This window comes from Olea europaea, unplaced genomic scaffold, assembly GCF_002742605.1.
Source record: "Olea europaea var. sylvestris unplaced genomic scaffold, O_europaea_v1 scaffold1146, whole genome shotgun sequence".
In the NCBI taxonomy this organism is placed as follows: domain Eukaryota; kingdom Viridiplantae; phylum Streptophyta; class Magnoliopsida; order Lamiales; family Oleaceae; genus Olea; species Olea europaea.
Genome location: NW_019228853.1, coordinates 207,140 through 229,279, shown reverse-complemented (window position 1 = coordinate 229,279; position 22,140 = coordinate 207,140). Strand labels below are relative to the sequence as shown.

The following is a 22,140-nucleotide window of genomic DNA, read 5'->3' as shown; positions in this document are numbered from 1 at the left end:
GCCGTAATTCCTTCTTGAATAATCCTAGCGAGTTCCCCGGACTCCATGGTCACTGATCTCGAGGTCGAGGTCACATGTGGTATACCCAAGCCCCCTGCTCCGCCATTGTCAGGGACATGTGTTTGAGCTAGAGCTCGAGCATCAGCCATAAAACCCACCTGGGGTACTGGTGTGGGTGACGGATGCGAATTTCTTTGACTTAGCAGCTGAGTCAGTGTGGCGACCTGTTGTCTGAGCTCTTCAAAGGCACCAGCAGTAACGACTGCCCGCTGGGGCTCTAGCACTTCTGATGATTCCTCTTGAGGGACAGGGATATCCTCAGGAGGGGGTTGGTTTGGAGCGGATGAGCTTGCTGGTAGAAGACCTGAACGTGTGTTTACCATGGCTTTTGGTAGCATTTCCCACAGACGGCGCCAATGATGCTACCAAAAATCGTACCTGTAGATTTCCCGAGCTTGATGACTCATGAGGAGCACGAACGTGATCTTCCGGTACCTGAAACAAAGGCAACGAGGTGTGTTCTCGTCGCCTCTCCGATGCTTAAGTCAGAAAGGGAAATATATGCGTGAGGCTATGTGCTGGAGAACAATGAAAAACGTACCTGAATAATGGTTTAATGTTCTGTATTTATAGTAGTAAGTGACATTCTCCTAATTGGACTCAACTAACTGGATGTCCTCATCTGTTGGAGTCCTGAATAGTTAAGGAGTTGGTTGAATTTCAGAATTATATGTGAGATAAGATTCTTGTGGGAGTTAAGATTCCTAATTGCGTAGGAATTCTAAAGGGTCAACCATCGTCAGTTGTGAGGGGAGCACATGCTCGAGGACTATGCCCGAGGACAAAATGTTTGCAATATGCGAAGTAGCATGAGATGTGGTCGGGCCTAGTGTCTCGAGGATGAACATGCTCGAGGACCCCGCAGATGGATTTACAACTTTATCAAAAAATAGTCGTCGGGATATGTGATGATCGAGGATATTGGAAAATGTCACCATCACACATAAATTTAAAATTTTTTTTTATTTTTTAACAAGAAGCGCTAAATGCCCAAAAGGTCCAATTTCGCAGGAGGCCTTCTCCAATCATCGTCTGCGGTGTCCAGCCCAGTTGCGGGCGCCCGAATAGTTTTTACAGTAATTTAGTGAGAGAAAAGTAATTACGTACAATTTTAGAGAGAGAAACTTCCACAAGAACGAAGGACGAACAAAACCAGAAGCTCCATTTACATATACGGAAACAAGTATATATATTTATACGAAGGATAAATGCTTTGACGGGTGTATACAGAAATATTCTCGTGCTTTGAAATGAGGTACGTTGTGCATCAAAAAAGCAAAACCCTAGACCATGGTAAAGAGTTCTTAGGATCCCCGATTTTTAGCACTAGCTTGTAATTTTCTCGTACCTAGTAACAATTCAGCTATAATTTGCCGTTTGTAACTTTGGAAACACTAGAATTTGGTGGTTTGTTCAATTTTCTACGAACCCTAGAATTTTTATTGAGCATTTTGATTGAATTTTAGGGGTTAAATTTGGGAAATGAATGTGGGGGTTTTGATAGTGTGGTTCCGTTAATGCATTTTTGTTAAATTGACCCGAGGTTTGGGGGTAGAGTTGTGTTGTTTCTGACTTTCTGCGAGCTTCTGTGGTTATCCGCATTTAATTGTTCTGATAATATCATGTGATTTGCATGTTAACTAAGTTGATTTGTACTTACTGAGTTGCAATATTTTCCTTTTTGGAACTTTTAGTCGGTCAGTTATAAGAATTTGAGAGTTATAGTATAGACAATGCTGCACGCGATAGGAAAAAAAAATCACATCCTCTATCTCCTGGTTGCAAGTAGTATTGTTACTATAGATACTGTTACACGTTGCTCTATCGGTCTTTTTATGTGGTATGTGTATGTTATATGCATATGCTTGTAGTTTGTTGTACTTCCTTGAAGCTGATTTTGAGGAAATCATTCATCATATGCTATGATACACATGCTTGTTTGGGGTTCACATTATATACAATGTTCCAGGCATTTCATTATGAATTACTTCGTGTCAACTGAGACGAAATGTAGTTTGATGAATCATGATATTAGATGGTGATACCTGACAAGACTATTTGGCACAGGTGATTACTGGAGAATGACCAGACATTAAAAACTGTTTGCTTTCCTTTCAAAAGAGTAACTTTTACAAAATCTTTTGGAAAAATATTTCTTCCCCTCAACTTTCAGCAATTTTGAATCTTAGTAAATAGGTGCTATGCACATCAGTTTGGGGTTAATTGTGGCAATACTATTAATTTTGAGACGAAATATCCCGTAAAAGGTATAGGCATTCCAAGTTTTCAAAATTTATTTCCAAATTCCATCTTAATTTATTTTTCAACGTTGGACTAATAGTATAATTAAGTAAGTAACACGCAATCTGTATTTTCTGACAATTGGCAAATATAAATTACACATTTAATGTTCACAGATCTCTTGTCCTCTCACAATCTGTATTCAAATTCCAATTTTGTACCACTTTCTCCATCATGATATTTAAAATGGGATGTCGCTTGCATGTTATATTCCTTGTGTGAATTTTCTTTTTGATGACAAAATTCTAAAATTAAAATGAGGTGCACTATATATGAGCTTGAACGGTTAATAAAAAAATCATGGAACAAGTTTTCTTGCCTGAAACAAAGAGGCATTTCTCCGGAAAAGACAACTTGATTCTATCTGGACAAGACAAAAGCAAAAGATGGAGAGGATGCTGCGTAGCGTCAAAGTCTAATGTTTTTCCTCACCTTCCTTTCTGATATGTATATTTAGGTATTTATGAGGAAATTCTGTAACGGTTGTAGCATAAATAGATTTAGAAATATAAATTCCACATTCACTGAACCTGCTGAAACATCTTGTTGATAAAGTATTCTCCTTCCCTCTTTTTTCCAATTGATTCAGGGAGCATGTTGATATGCCCATTTTATATCTCTTATTTCAGTTTCTTGCGTGTGACTGAGTTTGAGTTCTGCTGGTTTCTGTTTGTAGCCGTTTTTAAGTCTTGAATTAATGGAGAGAATTGTCTATATCTATTAAAGGAGGAATGCATGGATGTAGTTCTGCATTTGTTACCTTAGTCAATGCTGAGGTTGATTCTATGGGACTAGTTGGTATTGGTAGCAAAACTTCTCCACTGCGAGCTGAGATTGAGAAGGTTCAGTCAGAGCTTAGGTATTGCTACTTGCTTTCTGTTAAAATCCTTAATACAAATTATTGCTAGTCCTTAAGATTTACTCGTCATGTCCACGGAAAATCACTTCTGGTAACAGGCAGGAGTACATCGTTCGAGATGAAAGGAGAAGAGAGCTGGAATATCTTGAGAAAGTATGGAGCTGAACCTAGATTGCCTTTCTGAGTTTTTATTGAACTTTTGGTGGTGTTAACTGGTGGGTATGTGCGTGCGTGCGCGCGCTTTTTTTTTTCTTGACAGGGTGGAAATCCGTTGGATTTTAAGCTTGGTAATGTTGCTTCAGTTAGCGTCCAGTCAACTTCGTTGAGAAATCGACACCCTGATCAGTTTGTCACTAGGTATTTTCTCTGCAGTTATTTTGTATTTTTAATTTGCTGAGTCCTTCAAGTTCCATGTATTTTTCTTCCTCTGATTGTTTATTCCCGTCATTGTAGTGAACGAAAAGGCAGTTTTACACTTATATCATCACCTCATGGAGACTCTGTGGAAAGTAGTGGTAGGCCTGGAGCACCTCCTCGTGAGCCCAATAGTGCCGATAATATCATGTTATTTGATGGTAAAATTGAATTCTCTGAAGGTGATCAGAACTCTTCACATCCTAGCAGGAGTAACATTGCACCATCGGAGAAGTCATCTTATACGGGTGGGAGTCAAAATGTCAGAGAATTTGGGGAATCTGATGCTTTTGGTCTCCCTAGGAAAGCTTATAAGAGAAGATACAGGTCCCGGCCAAGTAATGATCGAATCAAGTCAAGTTCAACAGATGTAGTTCTAACTCGTGGTGGTCATGGCTCTTCTTTACCTCCTCTCCGAGGTCCCAGGGATGCAAAAGAACTAGTTTCTGATTCAGAAAACTATAACAACCAAAATACATCATCAAATTGTAACTCAAAGCCTACAAGTCCAATGGATAATATCCTTCATATGACTGTCCCATCAGTCAGCCAGCAGGATATGGAGTTGGATAGTGCAAGGATTGTAAAATCAACTAAGGACTCGATAAAAGATGGTTCACCAAATGCTGCATCAGATTCTAATACTTCCAAAACCCCTCTGGACAATCAAAACAACCAACAATCAATTTCTGAAGCTGAAAAATCTCCAGTTAAAATGGCCTCTGATGGACCTGAGCCATTGCAGTCAAGGGAAGAGGTAACATCTGGAGTCATTGAGTGCCAGCCAAGTGTGATTCCTGCAAAAGTTGAGAGTCAATCTTGTTCCTGTCATATGAATGGTCTTGGTAGTGAAAAGGGTAATCAGATAAAAAATGATGCTCAGAATAGTAGCACGGAGCGTGGCACAAAGGGTTTGGATTCTGAGTCATCTTGCACTCAAACCATGTTAAGTATCAATGGAAACAATGAGGGCGAAATGTGTACTAACATGAGAAATGTTGACTCAAATGGGAGTACTAACAATCAAGTCTCAGTGATTGATGGGATCCCAAATGCAGAAGGGGATGAGTTGTTCAGAGATAAGAAAGAGAACAAAGCTAATGACAATAGTACTACTGTTATTGTCGGGAGCAATTCTACTTGTCAAAGCCTCCAAGAGAATGGCATTCTGCTCAAAGGCCAGGAAGAAATAAATGGAAACGCACCTACTTTACAAAATGAGGTGAAAGCTCAAGTTATCATTGAAGGAATGGAAGCTGGTTGCCACACTGGATCAGAATCAGAGAGGGAAAGTGTCGTCCTTTCACATGACAATCCTGACCCCACAAGCATTAGGCATCAGGATTCTATTAATTCCTCAATTTCAAAACTTCCCAAGGCATCACTGGCTGGTGTTTCTACTGTTGCCTCTGTGGCACAAAATTTCTCAGTGTCCAACTTGAAATTGGCAAGCAAAGTTGCTGAAGACTCGATCTTGGAAGAGGCACGAATCATTGAGGTTATATATTTTCATTATTGTTTAACATGTAGCCCTTTTTATGAAATTGAATAAATTTTTTATTAACTTTGTATTTAGGCTTTAAAGATCTGACCTATTATGTTGAACAGGCAAAGCAAAAGAGAATTATGGAGTTATCCACTGCTACCTCTCCACTGGAGATTCGTCGAAAATCTCATTGGGATTATGTACTTGAGGAAATGGCATGGTTAGCCTATGATTTTGCACAGGTTTGACTTCATAAACAAACCATGTCTTTTGTTTCCAATACACGTGTCCCTTTGCTTTTGGAGTATTTTGAACTACTGATTTTTATGTAGAATGGAATAGTAATCCTTTTCTGGGAATAATTTTTACACTTCCTAGCTTTAAGAACCTTCCTGTTTTACTTTATCTTCGTTCAGGAGCGTCTTTGGAAGATAAATGCTGCTGCTCAAATATGCCATAGGGTCGCTTTTACTTCTCAGTCAAGAAAACAAGTAAAAGCTTCCCCCATGAAGGAAAAGAAAGTAGCTTATACCATGGCCAAAGCTGTCATGGAGTTCTGGCATTCTGTAGAGGTAGCTTAGGCACTTCTTCTATTTTTTTGTCGTTTTCCCTGCTTATGGATTTTTCATGATAGAGTTTGTTTATTGACGTGGAGGATATTTTCTGATATTATAGGGGCTTCTCAATCCATTATACGTAGGTCTTTGTGGTTCTACCACATTTTTTCTTTTCTGGTTTGGGGCTTGCTTTGTGAATTTATTTTATGGCATATTTATCCTGGATGCTAGACTAACATTTTTGTCCCCTTTTGACAAAACTCTTGATTGAGATTATCGAATTATTAATGAGGCAGATACAATGCAATTTAAAGGCACATTCAAAAGGATCTATTGGTTATTGAATTGTAATATCACAATTATTGTTGATGGATTACTTTAAAAAATTTAAATCACCTGCGATACTCATGTTATTTACTACCCATTTTCCAGTAACCCTCGAGATTTTACTTACAATTGTCTGAATAATTTTGTATCTTTATCTGGTTAGAGCTATGCTTATTTGGCAATGAGATCATGGAATATTTGTATGCAAAAGGAGAGATTTGTAGTAGTTGTCCATGTATATTCTTAAGTGTCATTCTATGACTACTCCAGTGTAAAGAGTTGAACATAAGCTCTCATGCTCTTTGGGATGTATGGATACAAGCAAAGGACCTGTTTTAACACATACTCTTGGTTTGGTTTAACTTGATGAGTAATGATGCTGCTTTCTAATTGAAATTGCTAGTTGGGGTTAGTTGTCTTCCATCCGCGATTGAATTCATATCAGCTTATTAACCTCATTATTTATTGAGATTGGTAGGGCATATGGATTCATATCTAAGCATTTCGTGGTTGTGGCAGGAGAAAAGTAAAGAGCTGGAGCTCCAATCTCCGAAGGAGGGTGTACTCGCTGTCCAGTCATACGCACTGAAATTTCTGAAATATAACAACTCTGATGCTGTTCCTTGCCACGCTGAAGCGTTGGTAACTCCAGAAAGGATACCTGATTCGGGAATCCTGGACATGTCATGGGAGGATCATTTGACTGAAGTATGAATTAATATCATGTATCTTTATTTTTTGTTGATTGTGCGTCTGCTCTGTCTCTCCTCTTTCTGCACTTCTTTCTTCTTGCATTGCTTATTTATCCAATCTTGGTTCGTGTGTGTGCTTATTATGAGCATAGAAATGGTTGTATGTGTGCAACAATGCAACTCTTTGAGTTGTGTTAATGTTGAAGTTGTGTAGTAGTGGAGTTTACTTCCCCTCTCTTTGTTGACTTGCAGGAGAACCTCTTCTACACAGTTCAGCCGGAGGCTATGGAATCCTACAGAAAATCAATTGAATCTCTTGTGGATCAATACGAGGTAAATGAGTAGAGCACTTTTTGTGGACCAGAGGTGATAGGGTGACTTGTGATTAATTGCTTGCTTCATCTTTTGATATTTTTTATTTTTATTTTTGGTAAGTGCTCAACCTAATGAATTCTCATATGATGGCCCTCTTACTGGACTTAAGTCAGTCAACTTAAGAAATATGTAAGACCATTGAGCAAGGAGGGTGCCAACCACTACAACGGTATATAAAAAGTTGGTCCTAGGCTAGCACTGTTATTGAAGTGTGTATTTATGTACCAACAGTTATTTCATAAATATCTATTCGAGTGTATCAATATCTTCTTACCCTGCGGGTTTTTGTGGAAGCTGTGAATCGGGATTATAGACAGTGAGCCTTGGAATCTATATTTTTTTTGCACCTTGTCTATGGTGAACCAGTAATCAAGACTTCATTACCAAATCGGGCTCTCTTTATTCAAATAGTAATCATCCACATTTCTGTCCAGATAATGAGGTTGGAGTTCTAATAGTGATGACAAGTTACTATCAGATGAAATAGTTAGTTTTTTTTTTTTTTTTTTTTTTTTTTTTTTTGTGTAATAGACAAAGTAATCAACACATGGAACAAAACGTTTAGTGTTAAGTTTATGTTACCAAGAAGCACAAGCATCAGAATTTTTCCCCAAGGACCGCACAACAAGAAGTTAGGCTTAATCAAAAGCTAAGCTGATTTCCTTTGATCATCTTCGCATGGAGTTTCCTCAATTGTGTTTGGTTTTTTCTCGTTCCACATTGATTCTGACATGATAACGAAAAACTAAACCAATATAAGCTCATTTAAACTTCATCTAATTATTATATTTAATAATCATATTCCTAAGTTTCGTCTATACTTGTGTCGCCAAAAATCTCGGTATTGGCACCAACTAGGATCTTTCAACAATAAAACCCAGCATAAATGCAAATGCCTTAATTCTACGAGTTGAGTAAACAATGCAGGCATATTGCAATAGGTAATTTTCTAGCTTTATGCTGTTGTGTCTCATAATCATGGGTGAGCCCTCATTCACATCCTTAATAATTTGATATATCCAACAAAAATCATTTTTTTCCTCTAGCACCCATTATATCACTTTCTAAGGATGGGTAAATACTTCATACCACCGCACCCCCGCATTGCACCACCTTGAATTGTCCCAAAACCCATCTGAATCTTTCTATTTTATTTTTATTTTATGAAATTTTTATTATATTTAAAAAATATTGAACAATGTTAAAAATAAATCAATTATTATACCGGACATAAATGGAGATATTTTAATTCTTACCCCCTCCTGGCCTCACCTCGCAGAAATATCCGAGTGGACGGGGACAGGGAGAGCTGTTCTGGCCCACCCTATTGCCGTCCTTATCACTTTCCTAAGAACTTTTGATATGATTTTTCTAAATTGCTTCATTTTCCTGTACATTTTGACCAATCACTAAATTAGGTAGAGGGTTTCGTAATATACTTGTCAGGCATACAGACCAGTTATCTCACCATGCAAGAAAAACGCTTTACACATCACCTGCAATGGATATGAACCACAGGCATACTCTTGCCAAATAGGAAAAAAAAGCTTGTTGGTTGTTTTAGATACCTCCGTATTACATCTTAATCTATGCTTAATCACTTCTGTGATTTAATAGTGTTAACTATGGGTTTAATACTTCTATGCTTGTGACAGGGACTCTTAACACTCTCCCAAGGACCGTAAACTATTGTGAAAAAAAATCTTATTCCTTTTGTTTCCTTTCCAATTTAACATGAGGTTAAAAGAAGGCGAGTTAAGTGGTAATTTTCAATAACTGTCTGCTGGCAATGTGTGTCAAGTGGCTGCATATAGGCAATATCTCTGAATTAGGTAAAACTTACCCGCTAGATCTCCCTCACATAATCCAAAATTAAAATGGCTCTTTGAAACCTTTGAATTACACCTGAATATATGCGTAATCACTAATGAGCTTAACTATCTTAATTATATTCTTTATTATTATACTAAATTGGGACTATAGTACTCTTCTCTCCATGAACTTAAATAATAGTAAATATAGTTCTATTTCTATTATATTTCCTTCACAATTTAACATTAGGTTAAAAAAAGTCGAGTTAAATCCCCCGCGTGAGTCCTAATTTAATGAACACCCCCCCCCCCCCCCCCCCCAACACACACACACACACACAGAGTCATCGAATGGGACTATACTAATATTTCTCAAGGACCATAAATCATTATAACATTAATTTATTTCTTTTTCTCAAGTTATCGTTATGTTAGAAGAAGGCAAGTAATACGGTAATATCCATTTTTACCCAAAGCATTCTATGGAAATGTCAATTAAATGGTTTTGTAGTTAAAAGTCAAATTACATGAATATTTTCCAGATAATCTGCCATTCTAGTGTTTCTTCCGCAGATATGAATAAGTCATGTTTTTTACACTGTAAACGTACCTGTCCAATCTAGGTCTGTGCCCAGCCCTCTCTTCCTTGGTGGAATCATCCTGCTCCTTAAAAATGTGTGGATGCATAAAAATGAAATTTTTTGGTAGTACATGGTTCGTATTTAAGTTATTTTCATTTGACAAAACTACTAGGATATGTGGGGGTTTTTCTCTGCAGCTAACTTGCATAATTAGTACTTGTTTAATCTAGGTCTGTGCCCAGATCTCTTTTGCTTGATGGAATCATTCTGCTTTCATTAAAAAAAGAAAAAAGAAAGTGGAACAGTGAATTTTTTTGGCAGTACATGGTTTGTATTTAAGTTGTTTTCATTGGCAAACAACTAGGATATGTGGGGGGTTTAGTCTGGAGCTAGCTTGCATGTATAGTCTCCAAGGGAGAATGCTTTTTCCGAATAGGTAGGGTGAGTTGCTTATATGCAGTGAGGTATGGAGTGCTTTTTTGGACAAATTGAAGTTTGTGGTCGGAAATGGTAATGAGATTAGATTTTGGGATGATTGTTGATGCGGAGATCAACTGTTGAAGGAGGGATTTCCTTCCTTACACTGCATTGCCTCAGTGCCCACTGCTATGGTGAGTGATCTCTTAGACATTCATAATGGGAGCTATAGCTGGAATATTGTATTTGGGAGGGATCTACAAGATTGGGAATTGGAAGATTATTCGCCGTTTATGACCTTTTTACATGAGGCACAAATTCGAGTAGGAGAGAAGGCAGCACGGGAGGGCATTTTTTTAGTTCGCTTGTACTTTGGTTCCCTCATGGGATGTGTGAATAATTCATTCCCTTGGAAGTTGGTGTGGCAGTGTAAATTGTCTCCTCGGGTGGCATTCTTATTGTGGACAGTTGTAAGGGACAGGTCTCAACGGTGGATTATCTTAAACATAAAGGCTTCTACGTGACCGAGTGGCGTTATATGTGCAAGGATGGGGAGACGATCGATCATTTGTTCATTCATTGTGATGGTGTACATTAGATTTGGAATAGTATACTTGGTTCTCAATCTATGGATTGGATAATGCCTCGTCGTATAGAGGACGTGATATAGGCATGACGGAGAAAACTTCGTGATAAGGATAGCAAACTAGCATGACACCTTATCTCGGGTTGCATTGTATTGTACTTGTGGAGAGAAAGGAACAACCGTTGCTTCGAAGACCAAACAAAGATAAGAGAGCAGATAAGAGAAACTCTATCTTGTATTCTTGGTTTAATGTTGTGGCTAGAAATCCTGTAGATAGGTTGTCTAATTTCATGTTGTTCCTTAATGGCTTAAAATGATTGTACACCCTCCCTGTATTCTTTTTTAAATAATAAAATTATCTGATTACCTATCAAAAAAAAAAAAAAAAAAGTTGCTTATATGCAGTGGTATACACCTTGTGAATTGGGTTTGTACCACCTTTTTTTCTTTTGAACTGGGGGAATGACCATTCTACATCAGGCCTCTAATTTTTTCACCTCATCACGGGTTTCGATTGTTCAGTCTTAGAATCATGCTAACGGTTGTGCTGGATGGGGCTTCTGAATCTTGATTATAGCAATCACTGTGATGGGAAGTAGTTTTTCCTCTGCAACCACTGTTTTCAATTGGATTTCTTAGTGATAATCTAGAGTTTAACGTCATTAAATGAAAACTATTGAGAGAAATGGAAAGTACTTGTGCTTGTGATATCCTGATCCAAGATGTCATGATTCATCGGGTGGAAATCTATGTAGAAGTTATTATATCATTTTGGTAGTTAGATGAAGGTATGTCTTATAGAAACTCAAAACAGGAATAAGGGGAAAAAAGGAAAAGAGAACTGTTGTTTTCTTTCTATGATTGTATCTAAGCTATTATTATTTATTATGGCTGAAAATTTGTGTGTTGTTTTTGTTAATGTTGTGACCTAACTTACTTATTGATGCTATTACATTATTTTTGTGCTTTCTCAGAAAACTGGAAGTACTGTGCAAGACGAAGTGGATACATCTGCATGTGATGATATAGCAGGTACATTTGTGATAGTTTCACTTTGTTTCCACCTGCTTTCTGACTAATCATTTTTCTGGATGATATTACTTATTAAAGAATTTAAATTTCAAGATAATGCATATGAAGAGGATGAAGGTGAAACAAGTACATATGACACGGCAGTGGCCTTTGATGGTCTACCTTCAAGATTTGCCCAAAAGAACCCAAAACACTTGACAAATCCTTATGGTGCTAGGTCATACAAAATAGGTCCCCATTTTTTGCCCATGCAATGCATTGAAAGTAAAGTTGCAACACAACAATCTGCTTTACTGGCAAAACGCCCAGGCAGCACTCTTAATGTGTCAATTCCTACAAAACGTATGCGGACTGCTTCCAGGAGAGTTATCAGCCCCTTTAGTGCAGGAACATCCGGAGGCATTCAGATATCTAATAAGACAGATGCTTCAAGTGGTGATACTGATTCATATCAGGATGATCAGAGTACTTCACGTGGTGGATCCCTTGTTCCAAATGGTTTGGAAGTTGAATCTGTTGGGGAATTTGAAAAGCAATTGCCATTCGAATCTGTACAAATATTGACAAAACCTAAGAAGAAAAAGAAAGAAAAGCATCTGGTAGACAATTACTTATATTTTCTAATTAACATTTTGATTTGTCTTAAAAAAGGGTTGACCTTCTCTTTGGTATATTTGTGGCAGAATGCTACATATGAACAAAGGTGGCAGGTTGATTCCAATTTTCAGAGTGAGCAGGTGAGTCATTTTACTTCAAGAATTTAGCATTTAGTACAACTGATTACTTGTTTCATTCCAAGCTTTTGACGTTAGAAGTGTGCCATAGAGGGAGAGGGCAATCGTTTTCAATTTACTCTTATATTTTAGTGAAAAACAAGCACTTTGGATGTACATGAGTTTGAATTGAAGGGATACTTTCTTTCTCATTGTTTATTTTACACAAATATTGTTGAAATGCACCCGCATTTTGAAATAAAGGCTAAATCAGGCATTTGGCTCAATAAGGCTAGATGTAAGCCTCAACATAAGCCAGTAAAATAATTTAAAGAGTTATCAAAATACAAAATTTGGACTTGTAAGAAATCATTCAATCTAAAAATTCTCCATGGAACATTGTACAAATTAGAAATGTAATTTTCAAACAAATGAAACAACTTGGTGGCTTATTAAGAACCTTGTTTCCTTTGACTTTTAAGGAAATGAAAACTTAGAGGAGAAGAAACAAACGCGTTGAGACAATGAGATAAACGTAAGAGATGAGAAAAGTTAAATTACATGTCGCAGCTTCCTGCCATCAATCGTTCGTGGTCGAAAGCAGGAACTTCACTTGGTGTTTATTGCTCTTTAAATATAAGAGTAAAGAGCAAGGGAATGTTTGACTGTTTACTTCTTTTCTCTAATTTTCAATTATTTTAAGTTTCACCCACACCCTTAATGCATTCTAGGCTACAAAAAAAGCAAACCAAAAGCTGAGGCTGGTAAAAAACAGCCGAATAGGGCCAAGACTAAGGAACATGGGCTTAATAACACTCAAAGTGTAAGCTTTGAGGCTCTTATGAATTCCTCACTCGAGCTGTACATCAAAAGTGCAAGCCCTTGGCGCTTCTTGCACTTTTGATGATGCTGAATGCTAGAATGCACAAAAACTTGCAGTGTATAGCTCTAAAGAATAATAGCTTTTAGGTATGAGGCCTATATGCCTCATGAAATTCTCATTCTTGTGGAATGTTTCACATACTTTGATCAGACAGCTGAAAGATATTTTTCTTAGACTGAAGGATTAGTTTGAGCTATTCATTTCAGTGATAATTTGTTGAAATGTGTAGGATTACTAGATTTCTTCTATTTTTGGATATTTTTATTATGATAAGACATACTTAATGTGCTTTAATTACTATGATGCCAGCATGAAAGCGAATTTACTGAAGAAACATGCAAGGGATAGAGTTAATGCTCTTAACATTGTAGAGATGCATTATCCGTGAGTGCAGCTTGTAGACTGTGATAGCTCTCTGGATCGTAGTCACCACTTTGTCTAAAGATGCACTGACATTTTTCTGTAGACCTTAAAAATTAATGCAATGAGCTCATGATACCACAATGTAATTAGTACAGAAAAATTTGTGTAGGTTAAAATTTATTTGCAATCAGGATGAGTACAAGTATTTTTTGGAGATTTGCCTTGTTTCTTTAGGCGGCCAAAAGATTCACGTATGATTCTTCAAATACAAAATAGTACTGTCTTAACACTGAGCATGCTGAGTATGAGGGAAACCTAAATGACAATTTGATCACAATCCATTGCCTATCTGGGTATTCAACTCAAATGCCTGCCAATGGAATTATAAATGTGCAGTTCTCTCTTCAACAAGTCACGTTTGTATTTTATGAATGATATACTGAGATTATTGTTCCATTCTTTCTTTACCAGTTCCAGTGGGATCATTTGAAGAAGAGATCAGAGAGTCATCAACTTGAATCTAATGGCAGCAGTGGTGAGGTTTCTCTGCTCCTAAAATCAGCTGTAGTGTTAGTATTGAAATCTATATTCTTTTTTATGTCTTAATCATATATGTTCTGTGAAGGTTTATCTGGTCAACACATAATGAAGAAGCAGAAGATTATGCGTCAATCACAAGATAACTCTTTTGAGACTATTGCACCTATTGGTGGATCTGTCCCTTCGCCTGCAGCCTCCCAAATTGGTAATGTGCCTCAACCAAATAAGTTTGTTAGAATACTTGGAGGACGGGATCGGGGTAAGAAACCCAAAATTTTGAAGGTACAATTATGCAGATGAATATCCTCTTTGTGCCTTTTGGCTTTTTGCTTGTTGATATTTTCTTATGGGCCTCCACCTTGCAAGTTGAGCATCTTGAATTTCTTGCAGATGCCTGCTGGGCAGCTGGGTTCAGGAAGTCTATGGTCTCTCTTTGAGGACCAGGTTGGTTTACGTATATTCATATTCATGCAGAGATATGCATATATACGCATTTCAACTGACATTTGAGATATGTTTTTAACATTTTACTTCTAGAGATATGATCAAATCAATGTGGTATTGACTTTTTAGGCACTTGTCGTTCTGGTACATGATTTGGGTCCCAATTGGGAGCTTGTAAGTGATGCAATTAACAGTACTTTGCAATTGAAGGTGAGATAATTGAAATTTGATACATGTATCTTTCCTGATGGAATTTTATAGGGGCCCATCTTTGAGAAAGTTTTTTGTTAATTGGAAATCATGTTGATTTTTGAACACATTATTTTGTTCAATGTATCCAGTGCATATTTCGCAAACCTAAAGAATGCAAGGAGAGGCACAACATTTTGATGGATAGGACTTCTGGTGATGGGGAGGATAGCATTGAGTATTCGGGGTCTTCACAGCCTTATCCTTCTACGTTACCCGGCATCCCCAAGGTAAAATTCGTGTAGTCCTCATCTAATTTAATTTCATGTTTTACTTGTATTTCACGAGACAACTTTTTTATGCTACCTGCCTGCCTTTAACAACTTATTTCTTTATCATTTGGATGCGTTTCTGTTGCAATTGGCTTTTGCTTCTGCACACCATACAGGGAAGTGCCAGACAATTGTTTCAGCGTTTGCAGGCGCCAATGGAAGAAGATACCATCAAATCTCACTTTGAGAAAATTATTATGATTGGTGCGAAACAAAATTATCGTAAGCCTCAGGTATCTTTGTCATAACCGATGTAATATTATTATATGCATTTCTTTCAAAATATGCTTAATCACGTTGGTCATTGCTGAAAATTTGTACTAAATTCAAGAATCAGATATCTTAAATATGATTGCTACTGTTTGTTTGATTTTTGTTATTTTTTCCTTTCCACGATATTTTGACTAATTTTATTTATCAATGCTTCTTTTTTATGATTGGTAACCAGTCTCAAAAGCGGGAGCAAGCTCACGATTCTCATGCAATTGCTCTCTCCCAAGTTTGCCCAACAAATCCGAATGGAGGGCCCATTTTAACGTAAGATAAGTTGCTAATGTGATGTGCACTTTGACAATTGATCCTTTAATGTTAACTTTCATACTAGCTGTTTCCTTTACTTCCCTTGCTATTTTCTTATTTTAAAACTCCACTACTCTTGTTTCTATGAAGACCTCTGGATTTGTGTGATGCAACAACTTCTAGCCCTGAAATACATTCTATTGGGTATCAAGTGCCACTTTCTAGTGGTTTAGCTATTGCTAAGCAGGCTACTGTGGCGCCAATGCTTCCTACATCTGTTGCCGGTTCTGCAGTACAAGGATCCTCCAATATAATGGCTGGCAATAATATTTCAATGCCACCTGATCCACTTAATTCCTCTGTCAGGTAAAGTTCTATTAAAAGATTTTTGGGAAATAATTACTAATTATTGATAGGTGACTCGTGGATTTGGGTGCTTCTTTGTATTGTAGGGATGGTAGATATGGGGTTCCTAGATCTACATCTTTATCAATTGATGAACAGCAGAGAATGCAACAGTATAATCAAATTATATCTGGTAGAAATATTCAACAGCCCAGTATGTCTGCTCCTGGAGCTTTTCCAGGAACTGATCGCAGTGTTCGTATGCTTACTGGTAGCAGTGGCATGGGCATGGTGTCTGGTGTTAACAGAAGCATGCCAATTGTGAGGCCTGGATTCAAAGTACTATCATCAACATCCATGGTGAATTCTGGGAGTATGGTTTCCCCTGGTGCAGTGTCAGTAAATATACAGTCCGCAGTTGTCTCTGGTCAAGGAAACTCGGTGTTTAGACCTCGTGATAATTTGCATATGATGCGGGTAAGTGTTTTGAGCTTTGTTTATTGCATTTTGATCTTGCCTTCTCTGGTATGTACTTTTTCATGCTGTCTCAAAGTCGCGAAAGTGTGATTGCGGAGAGGAATTTGTGATATTGGTACTGCCATGCCCATATTCTTCAGGGCAGTAACTTTAGATATTAATCTTTTCCCAGTGATATTTGTATTATACAAGCATTATTATAGACTGCATGTTTGGCTAAGCTTAAAAGTTTGCTTGTGAGTTAACAGGAAAGTTTATAATTAGTATTTTAGGCTGAATTGCCTGTGCCTTCCCCAACCTTTATGATCTGTTGCAAATTAGTCAACAGCCTTTTCTTTTTGGCATTTAACTTCTCAAGCTTTCATTTTCAAATCATGTTCATCCTTACGTATGAGACCGTCAATTCTGCTAATAAATTTGACAAAAACACACTTGTGACTTCAAGTTCAAATAAATAGAAAAATGAACGTAAAAATAACAGAAAAAGAAGAAAATTAAGAAAAGGAAAAAAATTTGATCATCTTCATCAACCTCTTGAATCCCATCCTAACCCCACCACCTCAGTGGCTCCACCATACCGCCATATATATATATATATATGTATTTATGGCAAAGTTTCTCTTTGGAATTTCAATGCTGAAATTGGATGAAAATTGTGAACAAAGACGACGTTGCACCAAAAATGAAAGCTTGAGAAGTTAAATGCAAAAAAGGGGGTTATGGAGCAATGTACTACCCAACCTAAAGGTTGGGAATGGCACGTGCAAGTTATACCATTTTTTATGAGTAAAAATTAGAAATAAGTTATTTTGACCGTAAGTAAAGGATTTATTTTTAAATAAGTAACTTGTATTTATAAGATCGTTATAATAACAATTGCCAAGCTAGTGCTCTCAGCATTGGACTTCCACCCAGAGTTGCTCCACTATCAACTATATGCTCTCTAGTAGAACATCGTTGGACTTCTAAAATATGAAATGATGTGCACATGACTGTCTTTTTAATTTTATATCAAATGCTCCGTTGCCAAATTTGATGTTCTTTATCCCACTGTAGCGACTTAGGTCCAGACACTTGGAACAAGAACACTTAGTTCTGGTAACTTTTGTATTCAATTGCTTGACCTCGTCTATAATCTATATCGAAGAAAATGCAGCAGTAGGTAGATTTCCCTCATAGTAAGCTGATTGGGCAATCTTGGTAAGCAACCATGTTATAGTTTCCTATGGTCTTGGTTGGAGGCTGAGTACCTCATCTGCGGTAGAATTGCAATTCATTGAATTGTTGCTAATGGGCTTTAGTCTACAAACTTCATTAAGTTAGTAATAGACTAAATTTTATTGCGTACAACACACTTGATTCTTATAATTCTATTCTGGGAAAATAAAATGTCAAGAGACTCCACTGATAGCCCCTGTTGAAGAAAACTAGTTGCCACCAGAGTGATGAGACATTTTTGCGTTAAATTTTCTCAAAAGGTGTAGCGAGTAAAACCCAAACTGGAGCAATCCTCATAGTGTTTGCTTTGGTTGATAAATTGTTTATCTAATTAGTAGCTATGAGATCCTAGTTGATTTCTTGGCTTGGCATGCAGTGAAAATATCATTTCCAAATTAAAATGGGCTCATTGTGAACTTTGTGTAAATTTCAAAGGTGATTGTTTTTAAACACAAGATATTTCTTCATTATGAATGAAATGCTTGACTGATTATTAGTTCCTACAAAAACTTATTGTCCCAGAGATGTTTTGGAGTGATAACTTGCCGATTCGAGTATCATGAAGTCGCTATTTTGTTTTGAGCTCCGTGTTTTTGATACATTCTCAATTTTCAATGTTGCATCTCTTGGTACGTTTAGTAGTAAATGGTTATCTGCTCTTGTAGTCTGGGCCGAGTCTGGATTCTCAAAGGCAGATGATGGTGTCTGACCTTCAGATGCAGGCCCCACCAGGTAGCAGCCAAGGAATCTCTCCTTTTGGTGGGAAAAATTCTCCTTTTCCTAACCAGACAGCTTCCCGACCTGTTTCATCCGTCCATCAGCAGCAGTCACACCCGGTATCCCCACAACAGCCCCAAGTTCGTAGCTCTCTTCAATCACATCTTCAAGGAGCAGCCAATCAACCTCCCAATGCCCAGCAGCAAGCCTATGCAATGCGCCTACCAAAAGAGAGACAAATTCAACATCGTATTCTCCAGCAACAATTTACTGCTTCTAATTCCTTGATGCAGCATGTACCACCACAGCCGCAACTTCCTATTTCGTCGCCTTCACAAAATAGTTCCCAAGTTCAGTCCCAAACAATCTCTCCATCGGTATCACATTCTCCGCTAACATCTGCTTCTATTAATACAGTGCTGCAGCACCAGCAGAAGCATCAAATGCATAGTTCTCAAACTATTAGCAGTGTCAATCAGACAGGCAAGCAGTGGCAGCGCCAGCAGCAGCAGCAGCAGGTTTTGCATGGTAACAGGCCACATTCCCAGCAGCAACAGCAGACACAGAGTCAACGGCAGGCTAAACTTTCAAAGGGAATTGGAAGAGGAAACATGATGCATCAGAGCATCCCTGTTGGCCCCTCCCTTTTGGATGGCATTTCGAGTACAGGGAACCAGTCGTCAGAGACAGGAGTGCTGAGCACACATTTAATTCAAGGTCAGGGTTCATATCCTGGGCCACCACTAAATGCTGTGCAACTGGCGAGGCAAAATGTGCCCTCGCAATCATCTAATCAATCCCTGCCTCAGCACAAGGCATATTCTGGCCAAGTATTTTCACCCTCGAAACACCCACCTCAAATGCCTTCTCATCCTGATAATAGCAGTGAAGCTCTGGTTCTACCAGTTACTTCTGCCTCTACATCATCTGCTGGCCATCAATCTGTTCCAGCAGTGACTATGGCTGCCTCCAATCACCAATGGGCACCACCTCACCAAAAGTTGGTGAATCAAAATCCGGAGTCTCTTCAGAGAGGATTTCATCAAAATCGAAAGCCTAATTCTGACCCATCAAACAAACCGCAAGCCAGAGATTGTCATACTGAACAGCTTCCAACAAGCAGTTCTGCTGAGATCGGTCCCATGACAACATTGCCACAGGTTTGTAACAATGCAACTAATGTAGCACAGGTCATTTCTCCTCCTAGTGTGCACCGGAATGGTTCAGAGCCGTTGTTTGATTCTGATACTTCGAATTCACCAACAAATTTGGGTTCCTTGGTTCCTCCACCAGCGAGTTCTAATGAGTCCGTGCCTCAAAATATCCAAGGGCCTGGTCAAAGGCTGTTGTCTATGAGCTTACCTAAAATTGGACATGATGTTAGTGCTCAGTGGCAGCAGCAACCATCACAACTACAACCACCCCCTTCGCCGGTAGCCCAACCTCAGCAGCAGCAGCAGCAGCAGCAGCCACAGCTCTTGCAAGCAGGGAATGGTAGTTTATATGGTAGGCCTGGTGAACCTAAACTGGAATGAAGGACGCTTAACAGGTGTCTCGGTGGTGATAGGTCCTGCCTGGGTTAGGTCAACGTACGTTTGAGAGCAATTTACAGGTTAGTTCGTACCTTGATTCCATATATCTGTACTTCGGCTGACATACTTGGACTTCACTGCTTTATTTAGGTTTTTGCATGCTTGTGCCATTCTATTTACAAGATAATAGTCGACCATAAAGTAATCCATTTTTTCTGCCCTTCAGGGTTTCAACTTCTTTTTGTCTACACAAAATGTAAACTGTAAATATCTCCTTAAAAACTTGTAGTATTGCCATTTTGATCTCTTAGACACGCTTCTATTTGGCTTTTGCTCAGTAAAAATTCTCACTCTCTGGGACAATATACCAACTGTTTATGCATTATTCAGTTTGAAGCTTATGGTTCTATCTGGGCATGGGAAGGTGACAATTTGGTCAAACTTAGAAGTTCTCTGCATTTCGGCAAAGAAGACTTTGGGGGTATTTTGTACATTGCTGTTGATCTAAAGCTTGGGGAAGATTGAGACAGATGATAGAGGTAGGTGTACATAGTCTCATCTCTCCTTTTTGGTGGTTACATTTTCCATCGCATATTTATTTTCCTGCTCAGTTAATTAGGGGCCCTAATTATTTTTGCCCCATAGATCAGCCGTGTATTATTTCACTTGTTAACATTGTTTTGGCCAAAGGCTGTAGGAATTTTGTGAATATTAGTCGTCTGGTTATATTACGGTTAATATTTGTAGTGGTCATCCTACATCATTTGTTGTAAAGTATGATAGGGGGTGATGTATTTGAAAGCTCAGAGGACCAGGTTTTTTTTTTTTTTTTTTTCATTGGTAATTATCGCCCGTTTTCTACAAGTGTACGGTGTCAAATTTTGTAATATAATATTGGAAGTAGAGTATCGAATCCACAATGATTGATATTTGATTCCTACTAATTACTACAATTATTTTAGTTTTTATTTTATCTAGAAAATCAAATTTAGAATCGATGTTTTTATACTAATCTAATGTGGATGTGATGATAGTTCGAGAAGCAAATTATAAGAGATCTATCAACGTAAGAAAGTTTAGGAATGATTTCACTTAATTACATGGTTTTTAAGTGAAATAAGCCTCAAAGATTTCATATTTTGTTTGAAACCTACAAAATTTAATTTGTTTTATTCTTAGATCACGTCTAAATTTTCTTCTTTTGGGTGTCGAAATTTAGAACATTAAATCATTCAATTATTGATATGAGGTAATTGAAAGCAATATGTAAGAATCAACACAAATAAGTTAATGGAAAGAACAAAAGAAATAACGAGAGTAAAATTCAAACACATCTCAAGTTAGGTTACGTCAAATCCTACAGTTAGAATTTAGTTCATAATTGAGAGAGACAATATGATCAAATCCAAAAGAAAGAACATGGAGAAGAAAAGAAAAGTTGATTTGCTGCTTGAATTCTCTTCCAAATTGTAGTTTTTTATTTCAATCAATCTCTCATTTTTTCTTGAGCCATCTCCTACTCCAAATCCAGGTCGTCAAGTTTGTATTTATGCTCACCTAATATTCCAACACAAGTTGGAGTTGGATCGAGTCGAAAAGATTAAAAAACTGATTTTTCCGTTTTCGGCAAGCAGCACTGAGCGCCCATATCCGACACTGCAGCACTGCGATAATTTTGCTGCTAGCGTCACAACACTCAATGTAGCCCTAGCAGTTCTGCTTCTTTTCATTTTTGATGGCCTTTGCTGGTTCTGGGTGTCAAGGCTCCCTATGTACTTCCTTCGGCTCGCTCATGCTCTAACCTTTTTTGCACTTCATTTTTCTATCCTTTCATCTCCATTCTATGCCCATTTCCATGATCAACACTTCAGTTTTATTCCAAGCTCTGAAATATGTATTTTTTTTTTTTCAAGTTTTCTAAACTAGAAAACAACATGAAAACACATCAAAACGCTCAAAAGTGCTCAAGAACAAAATGAAAACCTTGATTAGATGTGCTAGTTCAATGAGTGAATTACACTCATCAAACACCCCTAAACTTAGTTCTTTGCTTGTCCTCGAGCAAACATAAAACAACAAAACAATATAGTTAACTAAGACAAACATAAGATATAAATACACAATTTAGCTGGATTATTTGTTTTTTATGGCTCAGCATTGAATATGTGATATCAAGTTCATGAATTACTTCAAAGTTATAGTGCAAAAGTTAAACTCCTAACTTTTTAATACAAAATGTGTGCGTGTGTGAAGAATCAAATACAGCACTGTACAATCATAAGTTCATTCAAATTTTTACCTTAAAAGGCAATTATTTCCTTTCCTTGCTCGCGGGATTCACACATCCCTAAACTTAGTTTCTTTTCATTC

General features: G+C 37.7%; 1 protein-coding gene across 4 annotated transcripts; it reads left to right on the top strand.

Moving 5' to 3' along the window:
- The first annotated feature begins 1,084 nt into the window (after nt 1-1,084).
- Nucleotides 1,085-20,699, top strand: LOC111373592 (chromatin modification-related protein EAF1 B-like). 4 transcript variants are annotated; one of them, XM_022996148.1, is made up of 23 exons: nt 1,085-1,315; nt 3,088-3,220; nt 3,319-3,373; nt 3,480-3,577; nt 3,674-5,132; nt 5,243-5,362; nt 5,537-5,692; nt 6,524-6,712; nt 6,949-7,029; nt 11,441-11,498; nt 11,577-12,097; nt 12,182-12,235; nt 13,929-13,992; nt 14,083-14,279; nt 14,388-14,441; nt 14,571-14,651; nt 14,783-14,920; nt 15,079-15,195; nt 15,411-15,499; nt 15,632-15,847; nt 15,934-16,303; nt 18,187-19,850; nt 20,109-20,699. In XM_022996148.1, exons 2-22 carry the CDS (start codon nt 3,093-3,095, stop codon nt 19,771-19,773), a joined length of 5,832 nt encoding a protein of 1,943 aa, XP_022851916.1. In that variant the 5' UTR covers nt 1,085-1,315; nt 3,088-3,092; the 3' UTR covers nt 19,774-19,850; nt 20,109-20,699. The 4 variants fall into 4 exon arrangements, with proteins under 4 accessions (XP_022851916.1, XP_022851917.1, XP_022851914.1 ...); XM_022996149.1 differs by having other exon boundaries at nt 1,087-1,315; nt 11,592-12,097; nt 20,161-20,690; XM_022996146.1 differs by having other exon boundaries at nt 1,087-1,315; nt 20,161-20,690.
- The last annotated feature ends 1,441 nt before the right edge of the window (nt 20,700-22,140 follow it).

Excerpts from the sequence above, each read along its gene's own strand:
- LOC111373592 (XM_022996148.1), top strand. The coding sequence starts at position 3,093 with ATGCATGGATGTAGTTCTGCATTTGTTACCTTAGTCAATGCTGAGGTT. Across the intron at positions 12,098-12,181 it reads AAAAGAAAGAAAAGCATCTG|AATGCTACATATGAACAAAG; the intron begins GTAGACAATTAC and ends TATTTGTGGCAG. Across the intron at positions 15,848-15,933 it reads CCACTTAATTCCTCTGTCAG|GGATGGTAGATATGGGGTTC; the intron begins GTAAAGTTCTAT and ends TTTGTATTGTAG.